The sequence below is a fragment of the Pleurodeles waltl genome, chromosome 6 (assembly GCF_031143425.1).
Source record: "Pleurodeles waltl isolate 20211129_DDA chromosome 6, aPleWal1.hap1.20221129, whole genome shotgun sequence".
In the NCBI taxonomy this organism is placed as follows: Eukaryota; Metazoa; Chordata; class Amphibia; order Caudata; family Salamandridae; genus Pleurodeles; species Pleurodeles waltl.
Genome location: NC_090445.1, coordinates 610206057 through 610229191, shown reverse-complemented (window position 1 = coordinate 610229191; position 23135 = coordinate 610206057). Strand labels below are relative to the sequence as shown.

General features: G+C 42.0%; 1 protein-coding gene across 1 annotated transcript in view; it reads right to left on the bottom strand.

Moving 5' to 3' along the window:
- LOC138300053 (golgin subfamily A member 3-like) overlaps positions 1-22592 on the bottom strand; it is a 69449-nt gene extending 46857 nt beyond the window's left edge. The window contains exons 1-3 of the mRNA XM_069238895.1: positions 21757-22592; positions 7788-8395; positions 6711-6864 (exon numbers count right to left, since the gene is read on the bottom strand). Of these exons, the coding sequence (XP_069094996.1) occupies positions 6711-6864; positions 7788-8395; positions 21757-22083 (1089 nt within the window). The 5' untranslated portion in view covers positions 22084-22592. The remainder of the gene's footprint in view (positions 1-6710; positions 6865-7787; positions 8396-21756) is intronic.
- Between the last annotated feature and the right edge of the window lie 543 nt (positions 22593-23135).

Below are 23135 nucleotides of genomic sequence, written 5' to 3'. Positions count from 1 at the left end.
ATCTGGAGATGAAAGCAACGGGTGACTTCTTACAAGTTGAGACTGTGGACATTCAGGTCTCCACGCCCGACAGGGTGTATAAAGTAAATATAGAATGAAAGGGAAACACTGAACGCACAATAGACGCTATATTTTGGGACCGCGTCGGTATTATTTATGATATTTTACTGGCTGAAAAAGACTGGCCGCCAGAATGTTTCCGTGATTTCCCATATGGAGAAGAGGTTATTGAAAAATCCTTCATGCCCCTTGTTCCCAGAAAACTTGTGGAAATACACGCCACTGATTAGGCAGTGGCACAGGCACCTGCATTATATCGCAACCACATAGGGTGGGAGAAAGATTCCCCCATCATGTAATTCCAATTAAATCCCAACCTCAAACCCAATATCCAATAAAACATTAAGCAAAAGCACCCATGAGGGAAATCCTCAAACAATTAGAGAACATGGGTGTAACTGAACCCTGTGTCTCACCAATGAACAATCCATTGTTCCCTGTCGCTAAACCCGACCATTCAGATAGAATAGTCTTAGACTACGGACACTGATACAGCCATACACGCACAGTTGCTTTACAAAATGCACACAGCACAGCACTTATGAACAATATAGTTCGTACAAAATGCAAAACGACCCTGGATATCTCCAACAAGTTCTTCTGCCAAAACATAGGGCCTGAAAGTAGGGACTTAACACGTTTCAGCGCCTTAGGCTCTCAGAAAAAAATCTGCTGACTCCCACAAGTGTACAGGAACAGTCCAGGACTCTTCTCCGCTTGTGTTACATCTATTTTACACGACATTTACCCAGAAGCGTTGTCATACGTTGATGATATCTACCTTACGGATGACGACCTCATGCAACATATAAGACGGGTATCCCGTATTGTTGTAGGATTTGCCACATATGGCTACAAATTTAATATAAAAAATTTAAAAAATAGCCTTCCTTAGTGTGCTGTTTTTGGGATACGAACTGTTGGATGAAGCCAAGAGCCTCGCGTCCCAATTTTTAGAAAAATGTGCACAACTTCAACCTCGAAACAATAAAAAGCTCCAGTCTTTATTGAGCTTTTTAAATTTGGGCAGAACATACATTCCAGACTATGCACAACGCATTAAACCATTATATGACTTAAGTCTTGACTTTACCAGCAAATACTGGATGGTTGAACATACATGCATTCTCAGAGCACTACAAAAAGACATGCTTGAAACAAAACACCTACATACAAGGGGCAACAAAAAACACCTGGTCATCAGAGTAATTGCTCGTGCCATTGGTTTCACCTACTTAACATTCAATGAGGGTGAGACCATCCCAATTGTATACAAATTTTTACTCTACAGGTGAACAACGCTTTGCTACCATTGAGAAAATTCTCACTGCTGTTCACATGGCTGTCATTAAAGAGAGACCTCTGGCCCAGGGGAAGATATAATTGTCGTATCCCCCATCCCAGCCCATGAGGTTGTTTCTGAAGCTAGCATTCCTAACGCGAAAGCATTACATCCACGTTGGATCCAATGAGCAACGTCTCTGACAGCCACTGATGTAGACTATATTTTTGAGTCAAAGTTACAAACACAAGAGTTTTTGCAATATGAATATCCAGTTCCAGCAAACACATTGCCTATTGAACAATATCAGACAATTGTGTACACTGATGGTTCAGCACAACCAGCTATAGGCACTAAACATTAATATTCCGCTGCTTGCACAGTCGTGAGTGGCTACATAAAAGACGTCAAGTTCCATCCACAACACACTTACATGCAGACCCACGGGGACTGCACTTCATAACTTGCAGAGCTAAAGCCTCTGGTGATGGCACTGGAACATACGGATCCTGAGCAGATGACGCTGACTGTCTGTGATTCGTACTACTGTGTCCAGTCCTTCAATGAATATCTGCATTACTGACACTAGAATGGGTTCAGAGATTCAAAAGGAAACACAATTAAACACAAACTTCTGTTGGGGAAAGTAGTGTATCTGAAAGAAACACTACCCAACGTCCATGTTGTACATACACGTTGCAGGCAACACCTTGGCTGATGAAGCAATCAAATCAGCAGTAGCTACAGCTTCTGTTGCTGCAGTAACTCGTTCCAGAATGAAAGTGAATGCTGAAACACTGGCAGCTGTGAAAGCTAAGGCTGACAGCACACCCTTACCAAAAGCATATCCTGCTAAATATTCCTACCACATACCATGCCTCAATACAGCCCTAGCAGTTATACCAGGGTTGGGAAATCGTGTTATTCCCAATAAAGATCAAAGACCAGAATTGATCAAAGCAGCGCATGAGGGGGTTGCTTCTGCCTATGCTGGTGTTGCGGCTACAATTTCACTGTTACAAGCACGTTATTGGTGGCCAGGTCTCTACAAACAGACCAACCAGTATGTTCTTTGTTGTGACCTCTGCCAGCAAATAAAAGAATCCACCGTCAAACACCCACCACAGACACCCCTCCTAATTTCCAACAAATCATTACAATGTGTGTCCCTGGACCACTGTGGTCCCCTGACACCTGATAGTGCATACAAATACATCTTAGTTGCTGTTGACTCATGCTCCAGATTTCTATGGGTTTGGCCACAATGCTCAGCTAACCCTCGAACTGTTATTAAAGATTTGCAAGTCTTTATCGGCACATATGCTGTTGCGGCTTTCCACTTGGACTAGGGCCCTGCTTTTGCCTCAAGGGCCTTCAAGGACGCCATGGCTTCATTAGGGGTCCAACTGCATTACTCGTCTCCATTTCATCCTGTGGGAAATAGTGCAGCAGAGCGACAAAACCAAGATATAAAGCAACCCTTAACAGCCAGAGTATTAGGCATGGGTTGTAGTTGGCTTACACACCTGTAAGGAGCAGGTGTAGAGAGCACTTAATCTGCCCAGAAGGTCCCTGGGAGGGCGTACTTCATACGAATGCCTTTTCAGAACACAAATGTATGTTCCAGACCATGATGGTCCTGGTGTGGAGGTGGCAGAATCACCTTTTGACATAAATGAATGTCTCACTGTCTTGCAGGACTTACAACAGTTCAGTGACAACAACGCATCTGTCAGTTGGGAATAAGAGATGTACCAGTAACATCTGCCAGCTGGATTCCAAAAGTTGGGGATCTAGTGCGTGAACAAATTGCTGTGAAAAAGGAGTTTGGTCCTTCCTACTGTGCACAAGTTCCAGTCCTGGAAATGCATGGTTCCAGAACTGTCATTTTACCACCGCTGCCTGGTTCTAAAGAAATTTGCTTCGTCTCCATTGACAATGTCAAGCTACACCATATGGCCGATCCTGTTCAGCAGAACTAGGGGACTCCTGGGTAGTACCTGAATCCCTTTCACTACAGACAAGGATGTTCCTCTACAGGTTTTAAGCCACAACGCTGACACCTCTCCGAGCTTAGGGAGGTTGGAAAATGAGCCTTCATTGGTTCCAATAACTTCTACAACAAATAACACCAATAATATTGATTGATTTTATCCAAATTCTACACAAATGGATGGCATAGTCTACTATTAACCATTGAGGAAGTCTTCTGCAAGTTCACCTCTTCCAAATACGGCTCCAGTTTTTGCAAGAAGTGCTTCTGGATATTTTGCCGACATCAAGGACGCTTTTACGGACTCATCTGCCTCTACTGCAACAGAACCGTCAAGAGCACATATCCTGATAATTTGGCTCAAAATTAACTATTTCATTCTTGTCTTTTGGATTGGGTTTGTCATTGTTTTTTTCTTACTTATACATAGTCATTACCTTTCTGAAGGCTCTACAGTATAATTGGAGGATGAGATCTTAAAACCAAATTTTTCTTCCCACCAAGTCCGCAGAGACTTGTCCCTAGTGAACATTTCTGCTATACCAATTCCTGATGGGATTGTTTGGGATAAAGTATTATTTGATATATATGGCCAGACAGAGGTCATTCACATTCCATATGTTTTCTAACTTTCCATGAACGATGTAATTACACCCGAGTGGTTTCTGATAATTGGGAGGTGAAAACAGTTGATTCTATGATGTCTGATTTGCAGTATTATACAGAATTTGAAAATGAAGATGTGTATCAATACAAAGAAAATTATGGAGATATGTTCTGTTATAATTATTATGGACATCATTTCATTTACAGAGCATGTACCCCGAAAACTATTTTTAATTACACACAGTAGGAACACTGTCCGACTCCACCAGTGGGGGGTTCCAAAACGTATACTGAAAAATGTGCACATTGCTCTGGGCACAATGTTAAAAATGCCGAGTCGTATTATTTTAAATTGCCAGTGATGGAAAATCAACATATCCTGTTGACAGACACAAAATTAATTTACTCCGATTCCTTTGTTTCCTGGTTAGATATAAAAGGCTATGATTACTGGTTGAAGTTGATAGACTTAAAAAGTGTGTGGGGAACTAAAAATTGGCAAATAAGGGGAAAGGAAGCTTTATTTACAGCATGTCTGATACATGTTCAAATGATATTTTTAAATGAAACTGTACAACAAATGAGCTGATTAGGGTTAGCAAAAATTAAGGAATTGAATGTGCCCAGTTTTCCTGCCCCTGCAAAAATATTTAAATGGCAAAAGTATATAAATGCTTCTGAAGATCAGCTAGGTGAATAGCTCTGGAATGGAACATTTAAACATATTACTTTCATGTCCTGGTGCGTGGTTATTGCGGCCTATAGACACCAATGGGTGCCATACACGTTTTGTAAACTCCACGGGGGGTTTTAGAACAAATAGGCCAGACCCTAGCTATGTCTCCTCGGAACACTTGGATATAGTGACAACATATAGTGTAGGGAAATTATGCCAGCAATCATTGAACGGTTCCTCACTAAATGCTGTTAATAAACACCTCAGTCCTGTCTAAGAATACAGATTTGCAGGATTTCCTGTTAGGCCCCAGAAGACAACGCAGAAAACGCTTCCAATATGCAGTATAGGATGAAATTTTGAAACGTTCCCAACCAGAAGCGGCTGCCTGGATAAGGTAAATTGATTGGGAACATTTACAGGACGCATTAGCTATTGTAGATAATGATATTAACACCTTGTCCGACAGGAATGCACTTTAAATAACATTGTATCCTCTGCAATAGGCATAGTACAGAGTGACATGATATCTTTACACCACGGACACAGTCAGCTAAGGTCCATTATGCAGTTAGGTTGGACACTACAAACACTGAAAGCAGGTTGTGTACCCTGGCAACACGTTAGCACAAGGAAAGTTGTTTTCAACATTTAATTTAACGTGACAACAACAAATAATGGCTAAGAAGGAAGTGACTAACATCATTCTGAACATCAAGAAATTAGAAAAGTTGCCTTTTACTGTGGCTGAAATACCATCTGCTGAATGGCTAACACATTGGGTTATAAATCTGCCTATTTCAACACTTCAATTCACATCCTGTCAAAAACACATTCCAGTAGGTAGATATGAAAGGCTGGGAGATAGTTACATACATGAGGTGTGGGAGCTTCCCTTTTCTTACAAATGTTTCAATGGCAGGAAAGAGGTCTTTCTTAGCAGAAGTTAATGCAAGACTTCTGTGGGTCATTCAATGGTTTGTAAACAGTTGTCCTTGCATGGGGCATGTAATGCCTCGGAAGCGAACTTGGCTTGTTCTCTGAAGGGAGTTCAAGTTCCCTTGATTAGACCTGGGTTCCATGTGCTCTCAAATGGCAGCTATCTGCTCCTTAACGGTGAGAGCTGTTGTGGAATTATCACATTGCAGGCATGTACTTTTTCACTCTACACCACAAAGAGGAGTAGCAGACATTTGACCTCTTATTGCTACTTCTGATGTGAATTTTGACAAGTTGAGCAGATTCAAGGCTTTTATTGTTTCAAAAACAAGTGGCGCTTACATCTGCATGCGAGACCTAAGCACTTCAAGTTGTGATGTCATCGGCAGAGATTCAGTCCCTTTTAAGCACAAATTTTTGGAAACACTTTGAGGAACTCGTGGGACAAATATTCAACGCATCCAGTACTTCTGGTATCGCACACTTCTTTAAGGCTGTTGGTTCTGGTTTCGTTCACACCTTCTCCTAGATTTGGCTTAATACCTTCAGCCATACACTCAATATTTTCAAGAATTTTCGGGGGATTTCTGATTACTTTGGCTATAATAGGTGGCATCTTGCTTTTGCTACTCTTTCTGTGCAATGGCTGTCCCGTACAAAAAAAAAAAAGACACGAGTTGTGCAAAGCACCCTATTCACAGTGTGCCTTGAAAATCTTTCTGGTGAGCATGTGCGACCTAGTGACAGGTGCGCTGTCCTGCCAGACCTAAAAGACCGTAAAAGGGAGTATGCATGAGACGCACACAAATGCTAGAGTATGAAGCCAAGAGGCACAACGCACAGGGTAAAGATATGAAGGAAAGAGCACTGAAAGCAGGATATGGAAAACAGGTGATAAGGAGCACATCTCTTGGGTAAGAACATGACAGAGTACAGTACATGAGAGGTCAGATAAGAAAGCAGAGAATATGTTAACTCTAAGGGATGCAGAAAGAAAGTGCACCCAGGAAACAGTATTGATAAAAAGGGATAGCACCAAGAATTAATAGAGTGCAATTGCAAAAAGGATGTGGATAGGGCAAAAAAGAGAGAATAGAAATAACAACAAGGGTTTGCAGTGACACTAACTAGTGGCGTAATTCAGCAACAGGTACCTGTGCCATGCGGGTCTGGAGCACACCCAGGGCAGAGTTAAGCACTGACACTTCATTCTGGGCTTCTCGCTTTTGGTCCGCAATGCTGTGTCGGATGGAGTTCACCTCTTCCTCGGTATGCGATTTCTCCAAATCCAGCTGCCTAATCATCTCCCTGAAAATACAGATATGTATTAATAATGACAACTACGCTGTTTTGTTGAGAGAGCAAGATGGAGGTGCAAGAAACTTTGGACAGAGGAGTGACCTGGAGCTTTAGTGGGATAAACGCAGAGTTGAGCAATGCCTTAACACTCAACTATCAGTAGGTTCTAGAGAGCAGAAAATAGATGCACGTTTTAGTATTTGCACAGTAAGGATCACTAATGAAGTGTACAGAACAATCGTAGGGAACAATGTAGTAATAGCCCTGGAGAACTAGCAGTTACTACAGTTTCTAGAAGAGGTGCCTGGCACCCCTAGATGGATGGTCACTCCTTTTTGTGGTCGTTGCAAACATGTGGAAGGATCTCTATTCAGACAGAGTTACTTGTGGTCATTTAGCAAGCAGATAAAAACTGGAAAAGTACCTGTTAGACAGCAGCTGCATCCTAGAATAAAGTACAGAAATGTGATCTAACATAAATATTGTGCTCTAAATACTGTTTGCAAAAATATTACCCGACTCGGGGTAGATTTTCTGTTATTAACTCCGATAGAGAAATATTTTTGTAGACAACACTTGGGATGCCATATTTATGGCGGACGATATTCGGACATGAATACTATGATACCACACTGCTTAATATATTCAAAATCAAATAATAAGCTATGGGGTGTGCCCGTGCTGGAACTGCAAGCGGCACTGCAGGTGATGACACAGGTACCTAGAACATCATAGAGTGCTGTTGACTCAGCGTGAGGAAAGAGCTGTTTGGACAGCAGAGAATTTGGATAGCAGAGGAAAGCTTCAATATAGCGATACATCGGTTGAATTGCAACAAGTGTCAGAACACTGGATAAAAGCCACTAAAGACACGTAACATGCAACATGCAACTGCCTCCTGTCTTCAGAAAGTGGTCAGAAGGGTGTCCCACCTGATGTTCTCCAGCTGCTGTGAATCTGTGGTTTGATCCTGCCGCTGGTTGGCTGCCACCTCCCTCAGCCCAGCCAAATCCTCCTTGCTGCGCTCAAGCTGAGACTGCAGCATCTCCACTGCATGCAACGCCTGGCTAGAACCACTTTCCAGGGCTCCCACTCTCTCAGACAGGAACTCCAGACTAGACTCCAGGCTGTCACTCACAGCACCAATGTCCTGGCGCAGATCCTGCAGGCTCTGGCTGTTCGCTTGCATGGAGACAACTAAATTAGAGTACCAGGCAGTCAGGGAGGTGAGATTCTCCTTCATCCCAGAGTGATCTGAAAGAATCTGGGCTATGTCCTGTGCCAATTTCTCCATGTGGGTGGACCTGATGAGCTCCACTTGGGTCTCCAGCTGTGCCAGGTCACCGCTGGAGGGAAACTCTTCCCGGATATCATCAAGACTCTTCTTTACCTGGGACTGTAGGTCAGACAGCTTGCCAAATGCATCAGATGCCAAGGTCTGCTCTACCTCAGCTGTTACCTCCTCCAGTTTCTGGTCCAACACCTTCCAGGCTCCCTCCATCTCTGAAAGCCTCTGTTCAAGAGCAACCGACTCAGACACCTGAAAAAGAAACAATAACCTATTTAGATTCAGGTCAAAGGAAAAGGTTCCAACGGAATTTCTGCTTGGATTGTATACAGTAGCATCATTGAGTCATCTCTTGAATGTATCGATTTAGTGAACTAGCTGGTAAATGGAGAGAGATCGGAGGGGGCACGGGTGTGGTCCATAATGCTGAAAGTCAAAGAATGATGTAGAAGAATGACAGAACATAGAAGGCTGTGATGAGTTGCTCTGATGAAATCAAGGGACTTTGAGGGGGCTGTAAGTACTGAGGATAAAATCCTGATTAAAGGATATCAAGCAGGCTGCACGTGCTGAGGTGGGTGAATTTAATCTGCTCTTTAACTATGCAGACGTCTGGATGAGAGATTTGGTCGTACTTAGACTGGGACAAGTGTCACTTGGAATGTTTATTGTTAAATAAAAGGTGTCTAACTCCAATTTGAACCCCAGAAGGAAGGTACGGGGGGGAGTAAATGGATAAAAAAAAAGCATAGCCTTATGAACATGCCATTGTTAGTGCAAGGCAGAGGGACTGTGTTGTGGATGAACGGGACAGATAAGGTAATGAGTGGTTGCCAATTTTGAAGAACAGCTTGATCAGAAAGCTTGGGCTGGAGGCAAAAAGAGCAGTGGTTAAGAAATGTAAAAAGTTGCTGTTCATGGACTGATCTGAACTGCATAAGGTAAAAAGGCCAGAAAAGTGTTGGGCGGAGTGGAAACTGTGGGGTTAGAAGGAAAATGGAAGAGGCTAGGGGTGTATTAAGAGAGATCCTGAAAGAGATGCCGGATGACAGCTTAGGGTAGGGAATACGTGCGTCATGGTGTAGATGTGAGTGTGTGTAGTGCAGTTTGTTCCTTTAAGCGTTACTGCTGTGGGAAACTAAATAAGAGGTGCCAGAGCTCCTCAGTCAAATGCTACATGCAATGGCCATTTGCACATTACCAAGCATAACAAGATAATCATATCATGTAACTCGGGTGTTTGGAAACAGCCATCCTTCAGTGGACTACGGAAATCTAATTATGAACATTTCTGAGCTGGGAGAGAATGCAAAGCGCAGGCAGATCAATGGGGAAAGAAGGCCGATCCCCAAATCAAGATTTTTTGGCATTTTGATTTCAATTCCATCTTCAAGTGAAGGCTTTAGGGTCCGCAAGGTCTCGGAAAGACTCTGCCATCGGAAATCTGTAATACAATGAAGTGCCAAAGGCCGCTGGGTCAATGGATCGGAATGCCCGCCCTCCTTAGCGAGGCATGGCAGACACAGGCACAAATAAAAATGATCACTATACCCCAAGTGCTGAAAGAAAACTCGCGATGTGTCAGGGCCAAAGACCTTTTGGACTACAAGAACACCATTAACCTTTTATCGATCGGAAACTCAGTTATTGAGTGGTCTCAGTCACTCTGTGATTTACTCAGCTAATCTGTTGGGCCTGATGTCGTTGAGGGCGGTGACTTGTCAAGACATCAGGTGCTGGAGCCGAACTGCCAGAGGAGAAATATTGCGGTTCAGTGATTTATTGGGGTTCAGGCACCCACAATAGCAAATCACCCATGTACTCGAAGAGGGCAGTTAAAATGTAGGTATTCTAAATACCCTACCATTTAACTGCCCGCTGTAAATGTTGCACACGATAAACTTCCCTCCAACAATATTATTATAATCATAATAGGGAATATAGCAGGGCTCTGTTCAGTTCTGTGACAACTTGCTTAAAAGAGTTACTTAATAATGTCACCAAACTCTAAGGTAACTAACAAATAAAATGGCAGCTGTCACACCACGATGCTTTTCCTAATCGTATTTTAAATTCTTTAGTCGCTTGGGCACAGTGCTTAATTTGCGCTTGTTGTTTCCGGTGCTCAGCACCCGCACTTCATTTTGAGGGCCCGGGCTTATTCTTCTGCCTCAAGCATTTGATGCGAGCAAAAGGCACATTTGGGAAAGACGGAAGAAGGGATAAACGAAAAAGCGTCACAAAGGGAGAAGGCTGAAAAGGGGAGCTGAAGGGGCAGGGAGTGGCTTTATATGGATTGAAGAGGCCCCAGATGGCTTCTGGATTACCCTGCGTCAGTATTCCGTGTGCGCACATGTAATTGCAGCAGCCGTGTGTTTCAGAGGAGGGCTTTGGGCACCGGCACCTTTTTATTTACAAATTATGCACTGCTTGGGCATCTTATGAAAGAGACATTGTTGAAGATGAGCAGGTTCAACGTGGAACCCGTACTGTTGAAAGAAGCATCGTAATGCAAATCTATGGTATCTAAAGAATGGATTCTTTCGCTTTCAAAAAAGGGCTTTTAGTTCAAATTGTGTGCAGACTGCAGATAGCTGCCTGCTTTCTAGTAAGGGACCAGAGCAGTCCACACATATACTGCCATACATGCCTTCTTATCATCTAATTACTGTGAAATCTGCGGTGTTGAAAGGCCAGTTAGCCCTCAGATCATTCAAACAGCAGGCTTCACGACTTAACCGTACTGAACTAAAACCTTAAGGCGGCTATGTAACTCTCTTATCACAGGCGAGTGATGCTGCCACAACTAGAGTGTAATACGAACATTTCAATCAAGTATTATACAGTAGTTAAAGGTATCTATTTACTATAATGTTATCACAAGTCACTAACAAGTCCTTTACAAATATACAGTGTGGGACTTTGAATATACTTAGATATACTCGATAGCGGTTTACATAATACCAGAATGGCAATGGAAATTTTATTTAGTGGGGTTAGTAATAGCACTGACTATTAATAGAGACAGTCTTACTGTAAAGTAAAGCTGCGTTAACCTAAGCGTCCAGGCCATGTAATGACAAGCAGACAGGCCCAACGGAATTACAAAAGGGAATTTAGTTTAGCAGAGAATATTCGGATAACTAGCGGCGGCCATACCAGCTTCCGAGGAGGTTCAAGGTACTTGCCGTTTTTGAAGAAGTCACAACTGTAAATAGCTGTATTGGTTCCTCTCCAAAAGCCAATTTCCACCAACCCTCCATCCCTGGAGTAACACTTTTCCCCAGCAACCTCAGTGATGCTCTGCTATCCATACCCGTACCCTGCTTCAATCTCTGTGTACATTAGAAGCCCTTCCTCCATACAATTATCGGCTTGCCCAGTGGTGTAGGTCCTGCAGAAGTCATAGGCCGGATGGGACTGACATTTTATTGCTCCTGTATTTTAGCCAATGACCCATTCAACAGAAAGGTCTCTTGTCTAAGCTCTAGGGCTCAAACCACCCTTCACACATTCACTGAAAGCCCAGTAGGATCCCACTTGACAAAGCAGTCACTTGAGGAATGGAAGCTCATATGAGTCACTGATGGGAAGAAGGTGAGTGGCAGAATTTCATGAACACCATGACTTGCAGGGTGTGTAACATTGAGACAATAGGAGGCTCTCCGAGTTCCAACAAGCCGAGAGATGAGCAAACTGTGTGACGGGCCACTGAAGGACTTTTTGCTGTTCTTGTGTCTTCATAAATCGAAAGCGCTTCTAAGTCACTCAGGACACAAGACCTAAGATCACGCCTGACTCTCTAAATATAAGGCAAACTCTGTTAATTGCTGTTGTCAACAGGCTTCAAAATGTTGCTATTCATGTGTTACATACCACAGATTTATGACTGGGCTTGGAAGAGAGGACCATGGGTGAAGCGTGTCATGCGCAGAATTAAACATTGGCTCATGTAATATGCAGTGCCCAGAGACTCCAACCTGAGAGAATGTGTTGCTTATGTGGACTATACCAAATGAAGTTGTATTAACAATATATACAATAGAATCTCATAAACGTACCATGCACACATAATCGTTTTTATTAAAGTTAGTGGAGTTTTAGGAATTTGTTTTAAGCAAGGTAACATAATGTGCATTTTGTACTAATTACAAGGATAGTGAGTTTCTAAAATTTTATAAACCTTGAATAAACCATAATTATACATGCTGATATTGTCATGAATAATGCTGCTGAGTCTGTAGAGTCTCAAAGTGCTCTGAAGCACTAAGTAGTAAGTCATCATGTTAGCTTTTTATAACTCAACCAGCAAGACACACTTTTCTCAGATTGTTCCCTCCTAGACATGGCCAATAAAAGATAACTGGAAGACACTATATTGAACTATTTGGTTAACTGAATCATGGCATGGCGGGAGTTTCTAACTAGGCACAGCCAAGTATACTTCCAAGTCCTGTACTCCAGTTATTCTGCGGGCTACGGTAGGGTGCAATGTACATTCCTCACCAGAAGAAGAATGAACCCGCTGCTCAACCCATCTGTCTCAACCAGCAAAAACGTCAAAACAATCACAGAAACACAAAATTCATATTCATTCCCATGCTATTTACTTGTAATGCTTTACATTGCCATATAACATTCTTGTAAACCCATGCCATTGCCAGTGTTTGTTTAGTTAGCTGACTAGCGCAGAGAATGAATTGTCCGATCCTCAATATATTCATTTAGTTGTGCCTTAACCGGGTAATTGTTTGGTATCTTACCCTCCTTTAAAAATTGTGTTATCTGTTTGCTGGAAATAGATTATGAATTTAATGGCAAAGAGGGGACACAATGCTGTTCACAAATCAAGCTCAGGAAAATGCATGCCTCCAAAAAAATCTACTGCCCATTTATTATGACGAGTCAGAATTTATCAGAGTGAGGTATTTTTAGGGCCTACTGACCCAGTATGTCGAGAAAGCTTGAGCTAGCAAAGAACAAGTGCTCAATTCATGCATTCAATAAACAATAAAGATGCATTTACATTTTTTTACCTAGTCACATTTGATGTACATTCAAACAGAGACTTTAAATGTCAACTTATGACTTCTTACAAATAGCTGGAGATTTGCGTTTACTTTTCTTTCCTAGTTGTAGGATGTCTGTTTTCTCCAAACGCACATCTAAATAGCTTGTAAAGGAACAGTACAAATATTCTGAAATATATCAGCAGACAGGAAAGCAACTGTCTGTCATTCAGAAGTGTAATGGAAACAAAGATTTAAATAGGATCAAAATAAATCACAACACTTTACTTAGTGATGTGTAAATGATAAATATTTTTTGAAACCAGATTTCCAAACTCTATTGTTTGTAAGCTACATAGTTCTATCAGTACAACTGCAGATCAGTGGTGAATTATGTGGCCATTTTAATAGAAAATATTCTACCTGTAAATAGCAGAGCCTTACCACATCATACTTTAGTAATATATTTATTAAAAATGGAACACAAACTAAGAAACATTCCTATCCCCACCGCTGATTACAATGCTGTTAGTAAACTAAGAGGCAAAGCAAGGGGTAAAGTGTACCATATATGAGGGTTAGATTCGTAATATGCAGGGAGCAAAAGATTAGTCTTTTAAATCAAACAAAATGGTTTTTGTACACATATTTCATAATGAAGAAAATGGCGGCTCAGTAAAAATAAAATAGTTGCCTAGGATTACACAATTTGAGACCAGTTTATGGGTCAGGAGCATTACTGTTAGATCAGGTAGATTATTCAAGTCACTAGACCTGCAGGTCTGGTAACATTTTTATGATTTTGTTTTCCCCCGAGACATGAAATGGGGACACTGAGGTGTTATCACGGTAGCCGGAAAGTCAGATAGACAAAGGGAACCCTACTCAGGCGGGTGCACACCCGTCAATTAGCGCTTCCCCAAGGTTGTCTGACAATAACGTAAACTAGATTTAAGCTACATTTTCACAGTCGGCTAATCCTCATTTACATGAGGCACCACCGAACTGTTAAAAGGCTACTTTCTAAACTGCATTAGCCTGAAATATCAGTTCCGAAACTGGTCTAACAGGGGACTCCCATAGCTAAAGACGTTGTATGCACGCAGAGGTCTAACCTAATGCCTACGGCCCTTGATAATGTGCTTTTATTAATCAACTAACCCACAAATCTGAAATACTAAAATAACGGTACCTCGATCCAGGCAGTCAAAGTGGCGATCACGGGAGGGCTTCATTTTCCTAGGCTTTGTGGAAGAAAATAATTGCAAATGTTGTGAATTTCCCTGTTACTAGAGTTTTGTAAATTATTACGTGTGCGGCATATTACATTATTCTTCTTGATTCACGAACTCATCAGCAAATGATATAGCTGCCACTATAGTAGAGACATAGCAAGTCCTCTGCGTAAAATTCCATTTTTCAAGTGCAGCGGTAGATGTGCTTGGTCATACATTCCAATTAGTTTCCCCTTCAGTTGTGCTGCTTTCAAATTGCATTGCTAAAAAAACATTCTAGCCAGGGCTGCATATCCTCTTGGCACATGTGCTCTGTTTAATTGTTATGCATTACTTATTCTGACTGTAGGTGAGACACCTGTTTCGGTAAAGGGCACCTCACCGTTTTCCTAAATTGCATTTTTCAGCAACGGTAGAGCAGGAGGTTGTTGTGTTCCAGGTATTTGGGTGACTGCCTTTTTGAGAAACGTCGCTGGAAAGTAAAGCAGGGAGATGGGCCAATAGTTTTTCAGTTCTGTTGGGTGAGCAGATGATTTCTTTCATCAAACTTTGTGGTAACATAATATGTTCACTTATGTGCTTTATGATCAAGTGGGGGGCATTTATAGAGGGTCTCAAAACTGCATTCACCACTGAATACCTATAAGAAATTATAGCTAAAGGAGGATACAAAAACATTTCCAAACAAAATGCCTAGTGGTTACTGATGGCAGCAGAATGCCCGAAGAAAACACCCAATGGGCACACCCTTAAACCTGTGCATGACAGGCAAAGCATATGCTAAGATGATGCTAGGAATGGGGAGACTGTTTATGGCATGGCCAAAGGTCACATCTTGCAACCAGTAGCCACTAGGCATAGTCAGAAATTTTCTTGGTAAGCTTTATGGCTCTGGAACAGAAAAATATACTGTTCCTTTCCACAAAGATCATATAAACGAAGTCCTGCTGCTATCCCGTTGCATCACTTAGTGATTGTACTCCTTTTCATGTTTGACCCACAGCCTAAGACCTAAGGCACTGGAAGCAGAGCCTAAAACAAGGGCAGTACAAGCAAAGTTAAGCTCCTACTACAAATCTGTCCAGCTGCAGCTGTCCTGGAAATATTGGAGCAAAGGGGCAAGGGGACACCGTTCTACACTTTGCAGCTTACATTCGTTACAAACAAACCACACGTGTGGCCACATGCCTGGCTATAAAAATAGCACAGGGACGTCACCGAAGCACCCAGCGAGACAACATAGGATATTGTCCTGAGTGCTCAAAGCCCAGTCCAGGCTAAAATAGTTTAGGCATGCGCTAGCACCAAACCTTCAGCATCTTATAGCTGCTTCAGGCACCCCACAAGTTTGAGCGTGAAGAAATGAGTAAACATGGAGGTCCCCAGTGTTGCCTTCCTCCTACTCCCATTGAGCCGCGGACACACAGGTAATGGATTATAGTAGGAAAAGGTTGCAGGAGAGGTCTGACTTCAGACATCGAGGAGAATGGACAGGTGGGGGGGGGGAGAAAGGGGGAGGGGTCTATCTGAGCCAACCTACAATCACTCCAGCAGTGTATCATAATTTTCAACTCTGTCATATCTCGTTTACTCTCACTGTCACTCCTCAGTCTCCCTACCTCCAAATGTATTATCCACTTCCCTCACAGAATCGTATTTGATCCCAACAAATATTTCTTCTGCTCCACTTCAGAATATGGGTGTTATTATTGATATGCCAGACAGGATTCATCTGGCCAGTAGATATTTAAGGTAGTTATGCATGTGGTCTATCCTCTCAATTCAAGTATGATGAGGAATATTCTTCATCCATACTTATCCAAGGACACACTGTGGCCTTACCCAAGAAAGCATACTTATCCCATTGCAACTCACCTTCATCCACTTACTCTTCCATTTTTCATGTAGGATCTGGTCCACGTGATCAGCCAAGACACAGAGGCTATGAATTGAATATTCAGCAAACCATGAATTCTCTGACATGCAACTAATCATACAAGGAACAAGTGCTGCAAGGCCACAATTGAGGTAGATGCCTGTCATACAAATGTAAATACTGTAAAATTTCGTAGTGAGGCTAAGGTGGACCAGTGCCTGACAGAGGGCCAAATGGACACAGCTGAAACCACTTTCATGCAGCGGAGTGCTGAACCTGACAGGACAAGGAGTTAGCTCCACTGGCCTCTGCTGCAGGACAAGTTTTGTAGGCTTTCAAGTGAGAATTAGTTGGGCATATGGCCTGAAACCCAGAGCCCTACAAGTATGTATGTAAAGGACAAGACTAGCAGGCACTAACGTGATGGACGAGTGGAAGCTATTTCAAATCTGTGATTTTGGGTGGTAAATAATTTTTGTGAATTAGTCATTGTGATGATGAAAATAGTTGCGCACGGGACATATTGTTTGTGGTCCATGACAACAAGTTTTTATGTTTATTTTGTCCTTGGGACAAGTAGGCCCAACCCCTTGCAGCACAAACCCTTTGGCTGCCAGTTTAAAGAAAAGGGAGCTATCTGCAGGTGAGGTAATATGTGTGCCCATTTTCGACTTGTACTTAAGGTTCATTAATGAAAAGCCTTCATTAGTAGGGTGAGCGCTGTAAATAATTGTTTTAAGGTCACAGTGCACTACTGACAATGGTTCCAGTAAAAAAAAAAAAAAAAGTGTACACACATTTGAAAAGTTTAACAATATGAGGCTAAGTAGTATAATGCTCCCAGAATGCTCTCTGATTAGATGCAAATATTTGCAGAATCTTTTGAGCAAGAGTTACGACTCCTTGCTTTCAAAATAAAATGTTCAGAAAAAAATGCAAGTAGGAAATTTTAGGTGCTATTTTTTTGAAGCGTCACTTAGTCAATTGTATTGATTTATGCTAGTATTTCCAAAAAAATATTACTAATGGAAAATCAGTGTACCCATTTTCAACAAGATTATTAGAAGCATGGAAATAAACAAGCACTGGCAAAGCCAACCAATCCGACATTTCTTATGAGTCTTTTGCTTTCGTCAATGCATGTCTTGTTTTAACATGGGTTTTGTAACACTTTATGATTGTTGGCGCTGCCAGGCCCTCACCATTGTTCCAAACACTGAAAAAAAAAAAAAAAGTTTTTGGTCTCAAAAAGCACTCATTACCACCAGTGGCGTAACAAAGGGCCCGCAGCCCCCCCTCGAAGGAGCCCCCTCAGCACAGCACCTGCCCTGAGTGAGGCTGGGGGAGGCATGTTCTTTGCAGGGGGTCCCCCTCCCGTTTCATTACGCCACTGATTGCCGTAGTAGTTCCTGGCACTGAACAAACTACCTTGTGTGCCAATATGCTCCTTGTGGAAGAGCAAATGCAATCTCTCACAGTAAAGCCAGCCGATAGATAGAGAAATAGAAGTTTAATAAAAACAGAATGTCTTTGTTAACGCCAGACCTAATTAAGGACTCTATTTTTAAAGAAAGTCACAAAAGTGCACCCATGGTATATGTCTTTGAATTAGTGGCTTTCATGAATTCACAAGAACTTACAGAAGTAGACCAGGAAATTACACTTCTAAAAAATATTTGTGAACTGGATTTTAGCACAAGCGAATGTGCATGTGTAGATCTGCTCATGTGAAAATCTAATGATAGTTTATAAGTTCACTTTCCCGCTAACCGCTTTTTTCCTAGCCCTGAAAGAACTTCTACTTCTGCCCTTGTCAGGAGTAAATTTCCGACCTTTCTCATAATGGGTAAAGATTAGAGAAGAGCTGGTGAAAATCCTTAAAACATGAAAATTAATAGGTTTTCAGACTTAAAGGCTTTCCTGCCCTGGAACTATTACTTAATGCTTCCTCCAGCCCCAGTTTGTAGATCTGTGGAAAAGTGGCAAAGTAAGAAAAGTAGTGATTGAAATTGTAAGTATTCAAGCCCTGCTATAGTAGTAGCCGTGGCATAATCAGAGAGGCTATTATCAGAGCTCTCACATAAAGACAATGCTGCCCTAATTTGATGCCGCACTACTTGGCACCAAGGGGACAAGTAGATTTTTTTTACACGACAATTAGATTTAAGAAGCAACCTGTCCCACTGACAAGCAGATATTTTATTAAATTCCACACCCCTGGTGGTATATTTATGCCACATTAAATGAATGTGATTTTCTGATGATTTCTGTTCACCCCGCTCATTCACTCTCCCAGTCAGTGTCCCATTACAATCTTTCTCTTCCTACAGATTCAGAGGAGCATGGAATGCTAACGTGGTTAGTAACTTTCCACAGAGTGTGTCTACTGTGAATTAAGCTCTCAAATGCGTTTCTGATGTATCATATTGAAATACTTCCTTGGGAAGTTCCGATGTAGGCCTGCTTAAGAATAATGATGTAGGAGCCTTTGTTTGAGAATGTTTCATAGTGTATTTTACATCTCTAGACTGCAGTTGCTGAGGAAGAGAATGGAAAAAGTATTCTACATTAGAAAATTCATTATTGTCAAGGAGTATTATAATGATGATTCTGTTTTTGGTTTATGCGATGTGCTCTACCAATAATCATGTCATTCTGAATCTGCGGGTTTAATAATTATTATGCATAATGGATGTATAAAATGCCCTGGTTTTGGGGGTTCATGGGCGAATTCTCATTTTCCTCCCGAGACACTGTCAAATTTGCTTGAGAATTTTCTCCTCTCTTTAAGATACTATCAATACTCTACTTGAGTTTTTTTCTTAAAAGTTTAGGAGATTTAACTGCTTGAATATGGATTATTAATATTCAGAATTCTATTTTTTTTGTTTTGTATCTAGGCCTACATGGCATTTACCACAATTTCCTGTATCACTTATATTAAGAACTCTGTAATAAATCCTTAAAACTATTATTGATCTTGAACTCCATTAATGAGTGGTCCAGCCTACTATTAGGATTTACTCTGCTAATTGATCAATGTTTTGGAGGGTGGTGTCTCTATTCCCGCTATATCTACAGGAGACCCTGAGACACAATCAGAGACAAATTTCGGGATTTTGAATTATTGAGGTTCAGTTGATTACTGGGGTTCGATTTCCACAGACTCATGGGTTCAGTGCCTTGCAAAAGCAAGGCGCTAAAGGCTCTGTACAGAAGGTAAAAGGTTGCAGTCATTTTGTAGGTTTGTAGGGGGAGGGAAACATGTTAGAGACAATGACCAAAAGCCTGTACACACACACACACACCCACTGGATACTTTGCTCAAGCGTGAAATTGTATCATAACACAACCAAAGAAATTCGTAAGATAAGAACCTGATTAAAGGTGTTATTTTCTCACATAAGAAACTTACATAGGTTATAAAAAATACACATTCCCCTAATAAGCATGAGTTAAAATTATTCTATGGTTATAATGCAACATAAAAACTACTGAGATTCACTAGCGTTGTAGAGATATGCAGCCATATCCTCCAATACACAGATTACGACCACCCCCACAATGCCATAGATGACATTTTGCAACTGACATTAATGACGTCACAGAAACTGCAACTGACCGTTCCGTTACAAGTCAGCGGACTGGCAGTGTAAATATAACCTTGCTTCTGTATGCATGCCTGGCAAAGAGATCCAGGTGTTTAAAGGTCAGTGCCAAAGGCTGTGCTCAGCAGGATATGTGGCTTCAGCAGTTATCACAGAGAAGGAAAAAAACAGGCCTTGTATCTAGAATCTGCTTAGCATCTTCTGGGGGCTTTACCAAATGCCAAATGAAGACACTAGTAGAAGGAATAGGGTGATGATGCACGGCCTGACCAAAGTTCTCATCCTGCGCACACTGAAGACTGACTATAGACAGATGCAGTAGCCAGAAGCGCTCTCAGGAAGGTAAGCTAAGAGAGAAGACCATGCCCAATTAATACATTGGAGAAGCAAGAGCAGGAGGTGAGACATGGAGCACAGCAACTGGTTGTCCCCAATTTAGGTATGCCTTGGGAAGCTTGACGTAGGCTTTGTGGGCTGCAGACACATTGGATTTTGTGCACAAGACCCACACTTGATACCCCTTCCTTGATTTCAGCACCCAGCCGAGTGAAGACTAGTGACACAGCACTATCTGAATAATGCACCCTAGCAACCCTACTTGTGGTCGGAACTAGGACTTGGCTAATCCTGAACCTGGCTGACGATTAACAAGTTTTACTCCTTAACATTTCAGTGCAATTTTAGCTTATATTAACTCATTATGAGTAATTCATTGAGCAAAACAAGTTCCAACACTATCATACTAAAAAAATAAACAGGTTCCAATGACTGTAACTACCCATACGAGTACTTTGGGGTAGGCATGTGGAGTACTGGGCTGGTGAGGAAACATTAATTTATGTATCATGGTCATATACCTCATTTTTAAAAAAAATATATTTCTTCCCTCAAACACACCAGATGAGATTGCATGTCTTCTGGTTCATGGTGAACAACATACATCCAAATTGGTAGGCTTTGCTGAGAGCAGAAATTGCTTGAGCTGTGTCTCTAAACCTACATTGATGTCAATCCCTCAATGAGTCTTCAGGATCTACTTTTTGATGCCTGCTACCTTAAGCCCCATCGCCATCTCCTGCAGAAACCCTATTGCCAACTCCTGCACCAAACAGTGAGTGAGTGTCTATTCTCAGTTAAGTACTATATTTGGCTACCACACAGCCCTTTTTTAACGTGTTTGAATGAAAACTTGAGCGGAGAGATTAAATATTCCATGGACTTAACCCCTACTGATTAGGCTCATCAATATCATAACCATTCACAACCAGTGTATGTGGCACATACCGGCAGTAAGAAGGTCTTTCTTCTCAACTTGGGCCCTAGCACAGAATCTGAACAGAAGCCCTTCGCACCTCCAGCTTTCTCCATCGCCCCTAAAGTTCATTATAGAGCTGAATATATTTCTTTACAGAGCATATGATAGCCATGTACAATTAGTATCTCATACATGACTTATGATTGTGCTTGAATACATGAATACAAACTGTCCTGGCTATTCAGTGGACCATTGCCATGAAAGTGAATTTCTGCTAGTCCTAATTACTTAGCCAATAGGAATGTGCATGCTCGGACTTGTCGTTTGGATGTCACAGTTGAAAACACAAACCTACAAGTTCCATCCTGTTTAATGTTGCTGGCAGAAAAAAATCAGAACCAGTTCACAGTACATACACGCCTAGAAAAGGGAGGACGAGCATAAATAAGAAACAACGTGTATATGCCTTTTACGGAAAAGAAGGCGTGAGATGGAACTTTTCTGGACAGGTGGAGAACATGTGCAGAAGAGTCTGGGAGGACTTACGTAAGGAAGGGTGAGAAAGGAGAGCTAAACATGCAAACGATCTAAGGTATTGACGGATAAATCGGAATTATTCCTAAAACATACCTTGTCCTCTTGCTCTCGCAGCATCTGCTCTTTCAGTCCTTCCAGCTCCCGGGGAAGCCTGTTCCGCAACGACAGCAGCTCTTGTTGCAATTCCCGCAGCCCATCCCGTTGTGCCAGGTGCAGCCAGGCAAGTGTCCCGAGGGCCCCTGCAAGCAGAGCCAGGAGAGGCCATAGCAATACCTGAACCCGAGAGGAAGAGGAAGCGGCAATCCGAGACGAGGGGCTCCGAGACTCACGGAGAGGCTGCGGGGTAGAGTTAACTTCCTCACTACTACGCGTGTAGGGTGTCCCATGGCCACCTTTTCCCTTCCTCTGCCGTGATGACATGATGGGTACGACTACTGGCACCCGAGTCAAGCTGTCTCTTAAAAAAATGCACCGTCTGGTCTTGACACCTTAAGCAACGGAGTATGCAATTTGCGCGTGAAGTTAAGCAATAAAACCAAGAGAGAGGATGGAAAAACAGATCCAACACGGTTTTTTGTACAAAAATTAAATCGAAAATGTTAAAAGTGCCTTGCGACTCTTTTTCATGTAAAGTAATGCCTCATCTGCATCCCAGAAAATAGTTGCCATTCAGCGATGCAACGGCGAAAATAAATCTAAATGTCCAGGTTCAAACTAAAATGCCAGATAAAATGTTACCAGTGCATGCATCATGCGGCTAATACACTCCGTTCTTTGTAACACAGGGCGTCTGATTCTGCACCGTAATCTGTTTCAAGATAAAGTGCGAGCAAAACAATTAATAATAAAGATGTCCAAAGTTTTCGAATGTGGAGCACAGTTTGCTCCGCGCGCACCAATTACTCCATGGATCTGCCAAAAAAGGAAATAAGGAAACGTGAAGAGAGGCGGGCATAGAGGGTAAAAACCAAAACGCAATACTTATTGGTTGTCAAGCCCTCAGTTCTCCACCAATAGCGCGGGGCCGATTTAGGGCTACGTGGCGAGGCATGCAAGGAGGAGAAGCCACACGGAGGAGACGGGGGCTTGAGTGGAAAGCTCAACCCATACGCCCCTGGGCTCTTCCGGACTTGCACGGGATTGGTTGATGCGGTATTTAGACTGCAGGTTACATTTTAATTAAAGTTTGATGTTGGAAACAAAAGAAGGACACCGGCGTCTATCAAAGTAGAAGACACATTGTAATGGCAATCGTACAGCCATTTTAGCACGGTCTCTTCTTTTATCTCTGTGTTTGCATGGGAGTTACTACAATTAAATCAAAACGACTTTATTGTTTCAAAATAGAAATGGGGATCTAAGTTAACTGGGGATCAAAGTTGTAAAAGGCAGTTGAAGAATGAACTTCTAAACAATGCAATGCCGACAATTCCAAATTTATTGTGTGCAGGCCAGGCTCTAGGATTTTTTGT